Raw genomic sequence first — 13,803 nt, forward strand, 5'->3', positions numbered from 1 at the left:
AAGTTCTTCCCAGACAGAGAGATTGGCCATTGGGATGTGCTGCCCAAGGAGGTGGTGGAGTCCCCATCACTGGAGGTGTTTAGGAGGAGACTGGATGGGGTGCTTGGTGCCATGGTTGAGTTGCTCAGATGGTGCTGGGTGATAGGTTGGCCTTGATGATCTCCAAGGCCTTTTCCAACCTGGTTCATTCAACTCTGCTCTAACCATGAGGAGAGTGATGTGCAGCCACACTGAAGCAGCAGCAGCCTGACTGCATCCCAGGGTCACTTTTTGCAGAGGTGATGTCTCTGTGCTGCTGTTGCAGTTGCTGTTCTGTGCCTCATGGCTCTCTCACAGCCCAGCACCCTCCCCTGCAGGTACATCAGCTCAGCAGCTGGATGCCACCTTCAGCACAAGTGCTTCTCTGGAGATATTTGAGCTGGACTTAGCAGACCCTTCGCTGGACATGAAGTCCTGTGCCACTTTCTCATCTTCTCACAGGTAAGCAGTGGGGCTGTGAGGGAGAAGCAGTGGCTGTGGAGCTGTTGGGTGGGGTGGGGTGTTGGCAAGACCACTTCAGGCTTATTCTACAGTAGGTGAGGAAAGGAGAAGCTCAGCACTGGAGGGTGAAGGTGTGGTGAGTGCCACTGGTGGTGTGGCACACTGTGAAGGCAGCAAGCTTGGACTTGGGGAGCTGCAGGTGGTGGTTTGTGCTCTGACATCAGTGTGAAAGCTCTGACATGGGCTGGTGTGTTGTGATGCTGATTGTCTCAGGAGCCTCTGGGACTCTCCAGGGAGCAGCAGGGAATGTCAAGCTGTGAAAAATGCAGTCACAGCTGCTCCCACTGCCCCATCCTGTTTGCATTGAGGTGTTTCAGGGAGACTCCTGTAGCAGAGCTAAACTGGGCTGTGTGTATCATACCTCACCCTGCAGCTGGGAAGCCACCTGCCTGACTCTGCAGCTTCCTTTAGCTCTTAGCTTCTTACTGTGTGCCTGTTAAGAGAGATATTGTTCACATCAGAAGCTCCACTTTCCATCCCAGCAGTGCCTTGTAGCTGCTCTCTGGTGGCTGGTCCAGTGCTGCTCCTTATCAGCCAGCTGGGAAGCCACCTTCCTGACTCTGCAGCTCCCTTTAGCTCTTAGCTTCTTACTGTGTGCCTGTCAAGAGAGGTATTGTTCACATCAGAAGCTCCACTTTCCATCCCAGCAGTGCCTTGTAGCTGCTCTCTGGTGGCTGGTCCAGTGCTGCTCCTTGTTGTCAGCCAGCTGGAAGCCACCTTCTTGACTCTGCAACTCCCTTTAGCTCTTATTTCTCTGGACAGGCACACAGTAAGAAGCTATTGTTCACATCAGAAGCTCCACTTTCCATCCCAGCAGGGCCTTGTAGCTGCTCTCTGGTGGCTGGTCCAGTGCTGCTCCTTATCAGCCAGCTGGGAAGCCACCTTCCTGACTCTGCAGCTCCCTTTAGCTGTTAGCTTCTAATTGTGTGCCTGTCCAGAGAAATGTTGTTCACATCAGAAGCTCCAGTTTCTATCCCAGCAGTGCCTTGTAGCTGCTCTCTGGTGGCTGGTCCAGTGCTGCTCCTTGTTGTCAGCCAGCTGGAAGCCACCTTCTTGACTGTGCAGCTCCCTTTAGCTCTTATTTTCCTGGACAGGCACACAGTAAGAAGCTATTGTTCACATCAGAAGCTCCACTTTCCATCCCAGCAGTGCCTTGTGGCTGCTCTCTGGTGGCTGGTCCAGTGCTGCTCCTTGTCAGCCAGCTGGGAAGCTACCTTCCTGACTCTGCAGCTCCCTTTAGCTCTTAGCTTCTTACTGTGTGCCTGTCTAGAGAGATATTGTTCACATCAGAAGCTCCACTTTCCATCCCAGCAGTGCCTTGTAGCTGCTCTCTGGTGGCTGGCCCTTTGCTGCTCCTTGTTGTCAGCCAGCTGGAAGAGCATAGATGGAAGTGCAGGATGTTTCTGTGGGTGGAGCAGGTGGAAGTGCTCATTGCCAGTGGGCTGGATCTGTGACTCCTCTGCACCAGCCACGCTGTCAGTGTGGGCACTCTTTCCCTTGGGGGCCCAAAAGGGCCTGGCAAGGTGCAAGCAATTATTTCACCTATATCTTCAAGGGAGAATTTGACCCTTTTGGAGGGGCAGCTGCTGCCTCTTACCTCTGGCACAAGCTGACATTGGTTAGATTCCATCATTATGTGCTCTGAAGCTCGAACTTCAAGACCTAAGGACCTGCAACTCTTCCCTGAAGTTGTTAGGCAGCTGCAGTTTGGGCTCCTAGAGGCTGTTGAGAGTGTGTGCAGCTGGACACAGGTCCTGACCTACTTTGGGTGAGCAGTGGCTGTGGTAGGTTCTGCAGCAGGAAGCACAAGCTGCAAGGTGCTGGCTTTGTGCTGTGTCAGCCCTGGGGTCTGGCAGAGCAGTGGTGCTGGCAGGCAGCTCACAGCCTCTGCCCTGCAGCTGTTTGTGCTGTAGTGCAGAGAGCTTGTGAGAAACAGCCTCCCCCAGTCTCCACTGAGTGCCCTGCAAGGTGCTGTTAACAGATCTCTTGAGCTGCTGGGAGCAGGAGGAGGTGTTGGGTCTCTCACAGTGTGCTTGTGCTGTGTTGTTTTACCTGGGACTGAAGGGACACTTCCTCCCTGAACTGCACAGTGTCACAGTATCACTGAGGTTGCAAAGGACCTTGAGGATTGAGTCCAACCTATCAACACAGACCTCATGACTAGACCATGGCCCCAAGTGCCACATCCAATCCCCTCCTGAACACCTCCAGGGATGGGGACTCCACCACCTCCCTGGGCAGCTCATCCCAATGGATAACAACTCTCTCTGGGAAGAACTTTCTCCTCCCCTCCAGCCTAAACCTCCCCTGGCACAGCTTCAGACTGTGTCCTCTTGTTCTGGTGCTGGGGGCCTGGGAGAAGAGGCCAACCCCCAGCTGGCTACAACCTCCCTGCAGGGAGTTGGAGAGAGCAAGAAGGTCTCCCCTGAGCCTCCTCTTCTCCAGGCTAAGCAACCCCAGCTCCCTCAGCCTCTCCTCACAGGGCTGTGCCCCAGACCCCTCCCCAGCTTTGTTGCCCTTCTCTGGACACCTTCCAGCAGCTCAACCTCTTTCCTAACCTCAGCAGCCCAGAACTGGACACAGGACTCAAGCTGTGGCCTCAGCAGTGCTGAGCACAGGGCACAAGGACTTCCCTGCTCCTGCTGGCCACACTCTTCCTGACCCAGGCCAGGATGCCCTTGGCCTTCTTGGCCCCCTGGGCACACTGCTGGCTCATGTTCAGGCAGCTATCAATCAGCACCCCCAGGTCCCTCTCTGCCTGGCTGCTCTCAGCCACTCTGCCCCCAGCCTGTAGCTCTGCCTGGGGTTGCTGTGGCCAAAGTGCAGCCCCTGGCACTTGGACTTGTTGAATGCCATCCTGTTGGCCTCTGCCCATCTGTCCAGCCTGGCAAGGTCCCTCTGCAGAGCCCTTCTGTCCTCTCACTGACCAACATCTGCTCCCAGCTTGGTGTCATCTGCAAACTTGCTGCTGACTGACTCAATCCCCTCCTCCAGATCATCAATGAAGATGTTAAAGAGGCTGGGGCCCAGCACTGCTCCCTGGGGCACAGCACTGGTGCCTGGCTGCCAGCTGGCTGTGGCACCATTCACCACCACTCTCTGGGCTCAGCCTCCAGCCAGTTCCTAACCCAGCACTGAGTGTAGTGGTCCAAGCCATGAGCTGACAGCTTAGGCAGCAGTTTGCTGTGGGGGACAATGTCAAAGGCCTTGCTGCAGTCCAGGCAGACCACATCCACAGCCTGCCCCACATCCCCCAGGCAGTCACCTGATCATAGAAGGAGATCAGGTTGGAGAGGCAGGACCTGCCCTTCCTAAATCCCTGCTGGCTGGGCCTGAGCCCTTGGCCATCCTTCAGGTGCAGTTATTGCCCCCAGGATAATCTGCTCCATCACTTTCCCTGGCACTGAGGTCAGGCTGCCAGGCCTGGAGTTTACAGCTTCCTCCATCTGACCTTTCTTACTCCTTACAGGGTGCAGTGCTCCCTTGCAAGCACTTCCCTTGATGAGCAGCAGCAGGATTTGACTTTGCCCTAGGAAATGCATTGCCCAGGAGCCTGGATTCATTTATTAGTTGACCTTTAGCTCAAGATAAGGAGGAGTGCCCCAGCTGGGAGTAAATCAGGCTTGGCTTTGATTTGCAGCACCTGCCAAGTGGCCAGGGGATCAACCCCCCAAAAGATAAAGCCTCCACCAGGCTTCTGGCAGTTCATCCTTGAGGGAAAGTTGTGCCCTGGTTTCATAGAGCCATGCTGTGTCTTGGCAGGAGCAGAGGGCAAGGGGAAGGTAATTGCTCACTTCACTCTGGTGCCTGTTCCTCACTCTCCTCTCCTTTCACTGTGGGTTAAGCCATGGAATGGTTTGGGCTGGCAGGGAGCTCCAAAGCTCCTCCAGTCCAACCCCCCCTGCAGTCAGCAGGGACATCCTCCACTGGAGCAGGTTGCTCAGAGCCCTCTCCCAGCCTCACCTTGAATACCTTCAGGGATGGAGCTTCAACCTCACCTCCCTGGGCAACCTCTTCCAGTGTTGCACCACCCTCCTGCTGCTGAACTTGTTCCTTACTTCCACTCTAAATTTCCTCCTCCCTCATTTCAAACCACTGTCCCTCAGGCTACCACTGCAGGCCTTTGCAAGCAGTCCCTCTGCAGCCTTCTTGGAGCCCCCTTCAGGGACTGGCAGGCTGCTGTTAGGTCTCCTCAGAGCCTTCTCTTCTCCAGGCTGAACAACCCCAGCTCCCTCAGCCTGTGCCCATGAGGAGAGGTGCTCCAGGCTCTTGGTCATTTCTGTAGCCTCCTGGGCCCCCTCTCCATCAGGTCCATGTCCTTTGCTGTGTTGAGAGCTCCAGAGCTGGGCACAGCACTCTGCTGCTGCAGCAGTGATGCCTGTGCAGCCTTAGGCCTTCCATTTCTCATAACCTTGCCTTGTGAGGTGCAGGAGTGTGAAAATCCTACCTAGGGAAAGGGTCTGCCTGACGTCCCTGACCAGTTCCTGTTGTTCTTTGGTGAACCCCCCCTGAACACTGCCCTAGCAGGGCAAGGGCTTGGCTGTGGCAGTGTTTTTCACCCAGTCTGTGCTCTGACTTGCTGCAGTGTGTGTGCTCTCATGCTGAAGTTGCTGTGGCTTGATGAGATCACTTGCAGGCTGCTCAGAGATAAGATGATTCCTAACAGCAGAGTGACTGCCAAAGAAGTCCTTGCCCCCACCTGGCCAGGGTGGGTTTGCTCTGTGCTTGCCTGGGGCTGGTCTGTGGCAGCTGTCCTGGGGTGTAGGTCATGGCTGAGCACACAGGAATCGGGGTTTGCTTGTGCAGCAGCTTCAGTGAGGTGAAGGAGGTTGGGTTCTTCTGGGTGGGGATGGGTTATTCCTCTTGACTGAGCCTGGGAAATGGACAGGAGCCAGCCCTGGGCACTGGCAGCACAGGAGGCCAAGGGCAGCCTGGGCTGCATCCACAGCAGTGTGGTCAGAGATGGAGAGAGGATCCTGCTCCTCTGCTCTGCTCTGGGGAGACCTCACCTGCAGGGCTGGGGCCAGCTCTGGAGCCCTCAGCACAGGAAGGACATAGACCTGGTGGAGTGCATCCAGAGGAGGCCACAAGGATGCTCAGGGGCCTGGAGATCCTCTGCTGTGGGGACAGGCTGAGGGAGCTGGCGGTGTTCAGCCTGAAGAGAAGGCTTCAGGGAGGCCTCAAAGCAACCTGGAGGGGGCTCCAAGAAGGCTGCAGAGGGACTGTTTGCAAAGGCCTGCAGGGACAGGACCAGGGACAAGGGTTTGACAGTATACAAGAGGAGACTTAGATTGGATGCTTGGAACAAGTTCTGCACCATGAGGGTGGTGAAACATTGGAGCAAGTTGCACAGGGAGGTAGCTGAGGCTCCATCCCTGGAGATACTCCAGGTCAGGCTCTACAAGGCTCTGGGCAGCCTGATCTAGTTGAAGATGTCCCTGCTGACTGCAGGAGGGTTGGACTGGATGAGCTTTGGAGGTCCCTTCCAACCCAGACCATTCTAGGATGCTATGAAAATAGATTGTGGTCCAGGAGATGTCTCTGATGTGAACAAAGCACTTCCTGATCCTGCAGCACAGCAGAGAAGCCAGCAGTGAGCACCTGCAGCCCATAGAGCCAAGCAGAGCCTGGGCTGCAGCAAGAGAAGTGTGGCCAGCAGGGCCAGGGAGGGGATTCTGCCCCTCTGCTCCACTCTGCTGAGCCCACAGCTGCAGCTCTGGGGCCAGCTCTGGAGCCTCTGTGCCAGGAAGGCTCTGGAGGGGCTGGAAGGTGTCCAGAGCAGGGCCAGGAGGAGGAGCAGAGGGCTGGAGCTGCTCTGCTGTGAGCACAGCCTGAGAGAGTTGGGCTTGTGCAGGCTGGAGAGGAGAAGGCTCCCAGGAGACCTTCTGGTGGCCTTGCAGGAGCTGCAGGGGGCTGCAAGCAAGCTGGGGAGGGACTTTGGAGGGGGTGAGGGAGGGACAGGAGTGGGGGGGCTGGAGCTTGGCTGTGAGGAAGAAGTTGTTGGGCAGGAGGGTGGTGAGAGCCTGGCCCAGGCTGCCCAGGGAGGTGGTGGAAGCCTCCTGGCTGGAGGTGTTTGCAGCCAGGCTGGAGGTGGCTGTGAGCAAGCTGCTGTGGTGTGAGGTGTCCCTGCCCATGGCAGGGGGGTTGGGGCTGGCTGAGCCTTGAGCTCCCTTCCAACCCTGCCAGCTCTGTGGTTCTATGGGTGTTGCCCATCCAGAAGCAGAGATGTGGAAAACAAATTGGGGTTTTTCCTGTACTTCCACTTTTTTTCTCCCCTCCAAGGGCATCCTGGCCTGGGTCAGGCAGAGTGTGGCCAGCAGGAGCAGGGAAGTCCTTGTGCCCTGTGCTCAGCACTGCTGAGGCCACAGCTTGAGTCCTGTGTCCAGCTCTGGGCTCCTGAGGTTAGGAAAAAGGTTGAGTTGCTGGAAGGTGTCCAGAGAAGGGCAACAAAGCTGGGGAGGGGTCTGGGGCACAGCCCTGTGAGGAGAGGCTGAGGGAGCTGGGGTTGCTTAGCCTGGAGAAGAGGAGGCTCAGGGGAGACCTCATTGCTCTCTCCAACTCCCTGCAGGGAGGTTGTAGCCAGCTGGGGGTTGGTCTCTTCTCCCAGGCCCCCAGCAGCAGAACAAGAGGACACAGTCTCAAGCTGTGCCAGGGGAGGTTTAGACTGGAGATTAGGAGGAAGTTCTACACAGAGAGAGTTGTTAGCCATTGGGATGTGCTGCCCAGGGAGGTGGTGGAGTCCCCATCCCTGGAGGTGTTCAGGAGGGGATTGGATGTGGCACTTGGTGCCATGGTTTGGTTGTCAGGAGGGGTTTGGTGACAGCTTGGACTTGGTGATCTCTGAGGTCTTTTCCAAGCTTCCTGGTTCTGTGGTTGTCTGGATGGTGGCAGTGCTTTGGTGGCTGGGGCACAGCAGTGGGTGTGGAGCTGCTGGTGGATGGCTCTGGGATGTTGGGGACCTCTGTGCCTTGCAGGTACCACAAGCTGCTCTGGGGGCCCCACAGCATGAGCTTGGCCGAGAGAGTCTCCGGAGTGCTGCTTGCTGGGGGGGAGAATGGCAGTGTCATCCTCTATGACCCAGCCAAGATCATTGCTGGAGACAAGGAAGTCATCATAGCCCAGAAGGACAAGCACACAGGACCAGTCAGAGCCCTTGATGTCAACATGTTCCAGGTGGGTTCTGCTGCTCAGTCACTTCCTCACTCGCTGGCACCTGAGGGCCTTGCAGCCTTCCATCCTCCTCTCCCTTTCTCATCTCCTAAAAGCCATCAGCTGAGTCTGGTGTTGGGCTGTCTGCTGGGGGCAGGACAGACCTGGCCTCTTACCTGCTTTTCAGGTTGGGGGGTCAAAGTTTAAGGTGTCTGGCCCAGGTTCATTCCTTCCTCAGCTGCTGCTGTCACTTCAGTGAGGCTGTTCAGCTCCCTTGCCTGGAGAGCAGAGGCAGTCCTCTGGTGCTGTGGTACTTTTAGGCTGTGTACCTTCAAGATTTTCCACAGAGCTCAACCATTTCTTCCTCCTCTCCACTCTCAGTCTCTCCTCTCCCAACTCCAAGCCATTGTTCCTCAGCCTGGCACTCCCAGCCCTTGGCCAAAGTCCCTCTCCAGCTCTCCTGGAGCTCCTTCAGGTACTGGAATGCTGCTCTGAGATCTCCCTGCAGCCTTTTTCTTCTCCAGGCTGCACAGCCCCAGCTCTCCCAGCCTGTGCTCACAGGGGAGGTTCTGCAGCCCTCTGCTCAAGCCAGTCTCCCTCACCCTTGTCAGAAGTCCTGGGGTAGCTTTAGGCTATGCCTTTAAAATGTTCCCCAGATCTTGAACAGGAGGTGGTCAAATGTGACTGAGTCCCTCTGGGGTGTGGAAAGGAACATGCTGATAGTTCCAAACAATCCCCAGGGGAGGCTTCCCTGCCATAGGAATTAGCTCTGCAAACTCTCACTCTCCCTCTCTCTTTTGGCTTCCTTGCTCTGGGAGATCCTAACTGTGCTGTGCTGGCTTCTGCCTGACCTTGCCTGCATTGTTTTGCCTAAGCTCTCACTGTTCTCTGCTCTTTTCTCTTGTCCCTTTGTGTCCAGGGAGGTAAGGAGAGGAGGGGGGAGAGGGTCAGGGAGTGGGAAGCTAATTAGCTCCCCTGGTTTTTGGCCTGGGGTGGGGTTGGATCTTACGATGCTTATGGATGGTGAACCCCATGGCTGAGTTGATCAGATGGTGCTGGGTGATAGGTTGGACTCAGTGACCTCAAAGGTCCTTTCCAACCTGGTGGATTCTGTGCTAACTGTTGTAACTCCTGTGTGTTCTGTACACATTCCTTGCATGCCACTGTAGGCTGCAGCTCTGCTTGTGAGCACAGCTCTCACTTGCTTCCAGCTGGGCTGGCAAAGTTCATGCTGGAACTTCTGGTTCATGTTGGTGCTCTCAGCAGGACTCCTTTGCCAGCCCTGGCACTCTGTGCCCCTGTTCTCACCACACAGGGAGGCTTTTTCCTGCTCCCACTCCTGTTTCTGGTGACATCAGCTGCTTGGCTGTCCCCTTGGGTGTTGGCTTTGCAGCCCTCTGAGTGTATTGTTCTTGGAAGGAGGAGGCAGAGCAGAGGAAATGTGGTGAGGTGGCCTCTGGCAGAAGAGCTCTCAAGGCCAGCAGGCTCTCCCCTCTCACTGCAAGTGTTTGCTTCCTCCCAGAGGCAGTGAGCTGTGTTTGCCTTGTCCCACCAGCTGTGCCTCAGGGTTGTTGCCTGAGTAGCCCTTCTGTCCCTGCACACTTGCTTCCAGCAGGCCACACTCTGCTCCTTGTCCTCTGAAGTGCTTCCCTTTGCTTTCTGCCCCTGATGGAGTCCAGCCTTGCTTGTCACCAGCCACAGGATGTGGTCAAAGGGCTCTGCCTGCCCTCAACTGGTGTTGCCCTGCCTGGACTCTTGCATCCCAGAGGCAGGACTGCTCTGGGTGGTTAGAATAGAATTAGCCAGGTTGGAAAAGACCTTGGAGGTCATCAAGTCCAACCTATCACCCAGCACCATCTGGTCAACTCCACCATCGCACCAAGGGCCTCATCCAGGCTCTTCCTGAACACCTCCAGGGATGGGGACTCCACCACCTCCCTGGGCAGCACATTCCAGTGGCCAATTCCTCTTGCTGGGAAGAATTTCTTCCTAACAGCCAGCCTAAACCTCCCCTGGCACAGCTTGAGACTGTGTCCTGCTGTTCTGTTGCCCTCCCTCAGGGCAGGGTGCTGGACTCACAACCACCACACTCCTTCCAGCTGCCCAGATCACAACCCTGTAGCACCCTCACCCTGATTCCTCCTCACCTGCCCCCTCCCAGCAGTGTCCCTGCTCTCTCCACCCTCTTGCCTGTGGCTGTAGCCCCTCCATGGGTGTTTGCTGGGCAGTGGAGGAGCAGCCCACAGGAGGGGAGCCCTGGGCTTGGCAGTCTGGTGCAGGGGATGGATTTGAGATTGACTCAGCCTTGCCTTGCTCTCTCTCAAACCCAAAGGCTGTCTCCTGAGCTGGCAGGAGAAACTGGCACAGTCATGGAGCTGCTACCACTGTGAGGACTGAAAATCAGGGAGTCACAGGATGGGTTGGATGGGCAGGGACCTTCAAGCTCATCCAGTTCCACCCCCCTGCCATGGGCAGGGTCACCTCCCACCAGCCCAGGTTGCTTCAAAGCCTCATCCAGCCTGGCCTTGAACACCTCTAGGGAGAGGACAGCCACAGCCTCCCTGGGCAACCTGTGCCAGAGTCTCCCCAGCCTCACTGCCAACAATTTCTTCCTCATCTCCAGTCTCACTCTCCCTTCTCCAAGCCCAAAGCCATTGTTCCTCAGCCTGGCACTCCCATGCTTGTCCAAAGTCCCTCCCCAGCTCTCCTGGAGCCCTTCAGGTACTGGAAGGTTGCTCTGAGGTCTCTGTGGAGCCTTCTCTCCAGGCTGAACAGCCCCAACTCTCACAGTGTCACAGTATCACTAAGGTTGGAAGAGACCTCAAGGATCGAGTCCAACCTATCAACACAGACCCCATGACTAGACCATGGCTCCAAGTGCCACATCCAATCCCCTCTTGAACACCTCTAGGGATGGGGACTCCACCACCTCCCTGGGCAGCACATTCCAATGACAAATGATTCTCTTGGTGAAGAACTTTCTCCTCACCTCCAGCCTCAACATCCCCTGGCACAGCTTGAGACTGTGTCCTCTTGTTCTGGTGCTGGTTGCCTGGGAGAAGAGACCAACCCCCAGCTGGCTACAACCTCCTTGCAGGGAATTGAAGAGAGCAAGAAGGTCTCCCCTGAACCTCCTCTTCTCCAGGCTAAGCAGCCCCAGCTCCCTCAGCCTCTCCTCACAGGGCTGTGCTCCAGACCCCTCCCCAGCTTTCTTGCCCTTCTCTGGACACCTTCCAGCATCTCAACCTCCTTCCTAAACAGAGAGGCCCTGAACTGGACACAGGACTCAAGGTGTGGCCTAACCAGTGCAGTGTACAGGGGCAGAATGACCTCCCTGCTCCTGCTGGCCACACTCTTCCTGATCCAGGCCAGGATGCCCTTGGCCTTCTTGGCCACCTGGGCACACTGCTGGCTCATGTTCAGCTGCTGTCCACCAGCACCCCCAGGTCCCTCTCTGCCTGGCTGCTCTCAGCCACTCTGTCCCCAGCCTGTAGCTCTGCCTGGGGGTGCTGTGGCCAAAGTGCAGCCCCTGGCACTTGGACTTGTTGAATGCCATCCTGTTGGCCTCTGTCCAGCCTGGCAAGGTCCCTCTGCAGAGCCCTTCTGCCCTCTCACTGACCAACATCTCTCCCAGCCTGGCCCCACAGGGGAGGTTCTGCAGCCCTCTGGTCATCTTTGTGGCCTCCTCTGGACCCACTCCAGCAGCTCCAGGTCCTTCTTGGACTGGGGGCATAAGATGAAAAAGAGGGTTCAAAAACCTGTGCTGAAAGGCTATCAAGGCTTAAGCAGATGTCCTCTAGGGAAAGGACATCCACAGCCTCCCTGGGCAGCCTGTGCCAGAGTCTCCCCAGCCTCACTCTCAAGGATCTCTTCCTCATCTCCACTCTCAGTCTCTCCTCTCCCAGCTCCAAGCCAATTTCCCTCATCCTGTCACTCCTAAGCCTTGTCAAAAGTCTCTCCTCAGCTCCCCTTTAGGCACTGGCAATACTCTTTAACCTCTGTTCCTGTGTCTTGCAGACCAATCTGGTGGCCTCTGGTGCTAATGAGTCTGAAATCTACATCTGGGACCTGAACAACTTTGCCACACCGATGACACCAGGAGCCAAGACTCAGGTACCAGACCTGTGCCTGTTCCAGGCTGCAGAGCAGACTGCTGTCTGTCTGGATGGCACTGGGGTTGAGAGCACACTGGAAGCTGCAGTTGTAAAGCTCTGTCAGGATGGGGGGGGAGGATGGGGGGGACCCTCTTCAAGAGCAATGTGGGTAGCAGTTAAGGGTAGTCAGCCATGGGCTGCCTGGTTCTGTTAGGTGCAGCCCTTGAGGGCTGGTACAACACAGCTCTCACATCACAGAGTGGTTTGGGTTGGAAGGGACCTCCAAAGGTCATCCAGTCCAACCCTCCCCCTGCAGTCAGCAGGGACATCCTCCACTAGATCAAGTTGCTCAGAGCCCTGTCCAGCCTCACCTTGAATGTTTCCAGGGCTGAGGCCACAACCACCTCCCTGGGCAACCTGCTGCAGTGTTCCAGCAGCCTCCTGGTGCAGAACTTCTTCCTCACATCCAATCTTAAAGAATCACAGAACTGGCAGGGTTGGAAGGGAGCTCCAGGCTCAGCCAGCCCCAACCCCCTGCCATGGGCAGGGACACCTCACACCACAGCAGCTTGCTCACAGCCACCTCCAGCCTGGCTGCAAACACCTCCAGCTAGGAGGCTTCCACCACCTCCCTGGGCAGCCTGGGCCAGGCTCTCACCACCCTCCTGCCCAACAACTTCTTCCTCACAGCCAAGCTCCAGCTCCCCACTTCTACTTCTGCTCCAGCCCCCCCACTCCTGTCCCTCCCTCACCCCCTCCAAAGTCCCTCCCCAGCTTGCTTGCAGCCCCCTGCAGCTCCTGCAAGGCCACCAGAAGGTCTCCTGGGAGCCTTCTCCTCTCCAGCCTGCACAAGCCCAACTCTCTTGGCTTGTCCTCATAGGAGGGGAGCTCCAGCTGCAGGAAGTCACTCTAAGCACCTTCTGAAAGCAAATGGCTTCAAACAATGGGAGTTGGCTTAAAGTAGAAAGCAAAGAGTGTAGAACTCAGAGCTTAAAACCAAGCTGGGAGCCTTCTCCTCTCCAGCCTGTACAACCCCAACTCTCTCAGGCTGTGCTCAGAGCAGAGCAGCTCCAGCCCTCTGCTCCTCCTCCTGGCCCTGCTCTGGGCGCCTTGCAGCCCCTCCAGAGCCTTTCCTGCACTAGGGGGACTGCAGAACTGGACAGAGAGCTGCAGGTGGGACCTGGGGTGAGGGTTGTGGGCTGTGCCAGGCTGTGGCTTGGGGCAGGCTGTGAGAAGGCTGCTGTGTGTTGTGCCCCAGCCTCTGGAGGACGTCAGCTGCCTGGCCTGGAACCGTCAGGTCCAGCACATCCTGGCCTCCGCCAGCCCCAGCGGCCGCGCCACCGTCTGGGACCTGCGGAAGAACGAGCCCATCATCAAAGTCAGCGACCACAACAACAGGGTGAGTCAGCCCTGCTGGGCCTGGGGGGCCTCTGGCAGGGGTGGGGAGCCTCTCACATGATGGGAGGAGAGCAGTGCCTGCCTGGTTTGTGTGATTCAGCAAGGCCTTTGATGCTGTCAGCCCCCGGCTGGGACAGCAGCTCTGAGCTGGGTTAGGAAGTGGCTGGAGGCTGAGCCCAGAGAGTGGTGGTGAATGGTGCCACAGCCAGCTGGCAGCCAGGCACCAGTGCTGTGCCCCAGGGAGCAGTGCTGGGCCCCAGCCTGATCAATATCTTTATTGATCATCTGGAGGAGGGGATGGAGTCCATCAGCAGTGAATGTGCAGCTGACAGCAAGCTGGGGGCAGGAGTTGAGCTGTTAGAGGGGAGCAGAGCTCTGCAGAGGGACCTTGGCAGGCTGGGCAGATGGGCAGAGGCCAAGGGCAGGAGATTGAACACATCCAAGTGCCAGGGGCTGCACATTGGCCACAGCAACCCCAGGCAGTGCCACAGGCTGGGGGCAGAGTGGCTGAGAGCAGCCAGGCAGAGAGGGACCTGGGGGTGCTGGTGGAGAGCAGCTGAGCATGAGTCTGCAGTGTGCCCAGGGGGCCAAGAAGGCCAAGGGCATCCTGGCCTGGGTCAGG

General features: G+C 57.0%; 1 protein-coding gene across 14 annotated transcripts in view; it reads left to right on the forward strand.

Moving 5' to 3' along the window:
• The window catches only part of SEC31A (SEC31 homolog A, COPII coat complex component), a 72,566-nt gene that overhangs the window by 2,145 nt on the left and 56,618 nt on the right, over positions 1-13,803 (forward strand). For all 14 annotated transcript variants that reach the window (XM_068167993.1, XM_068167994.1, XM_068167995.1 and 11 more), the window contains exons 4-7: positions 357-480; positions 7,515-7,713; positions 11,707-11,802; positions 13,042-13,182. In XM_068167993.1, the coding sequence (XP_068024094.1) occupies positions 357-480; positions 7,515-7,713; positions 11,707-11,802; positions 13,042-13,182 (560 nt within the window). The remainder of the gene's footprint in view (positions 1-356; positions 481-7,514; positions 7,714-11,706; positions 11,803-13,041; positions 13,183-13,803) is intronic.

Source organism: Melanerpes formicivorus, unplaced genomic scaffold, assembly GCF_026170545.1.
Source record: "Melanerpes formicivorus ecotype bairdi unplaced genomic scaffold, bMelFor1.0.p_v2 SCAF_129, whole genome shotgun sequence".
Lineage (NCBI taxonomy): Eukaryota > Metazoa > Chordata > Aves > Piciformes > Picidae > Melanerpes > Melanerpes formicivorus.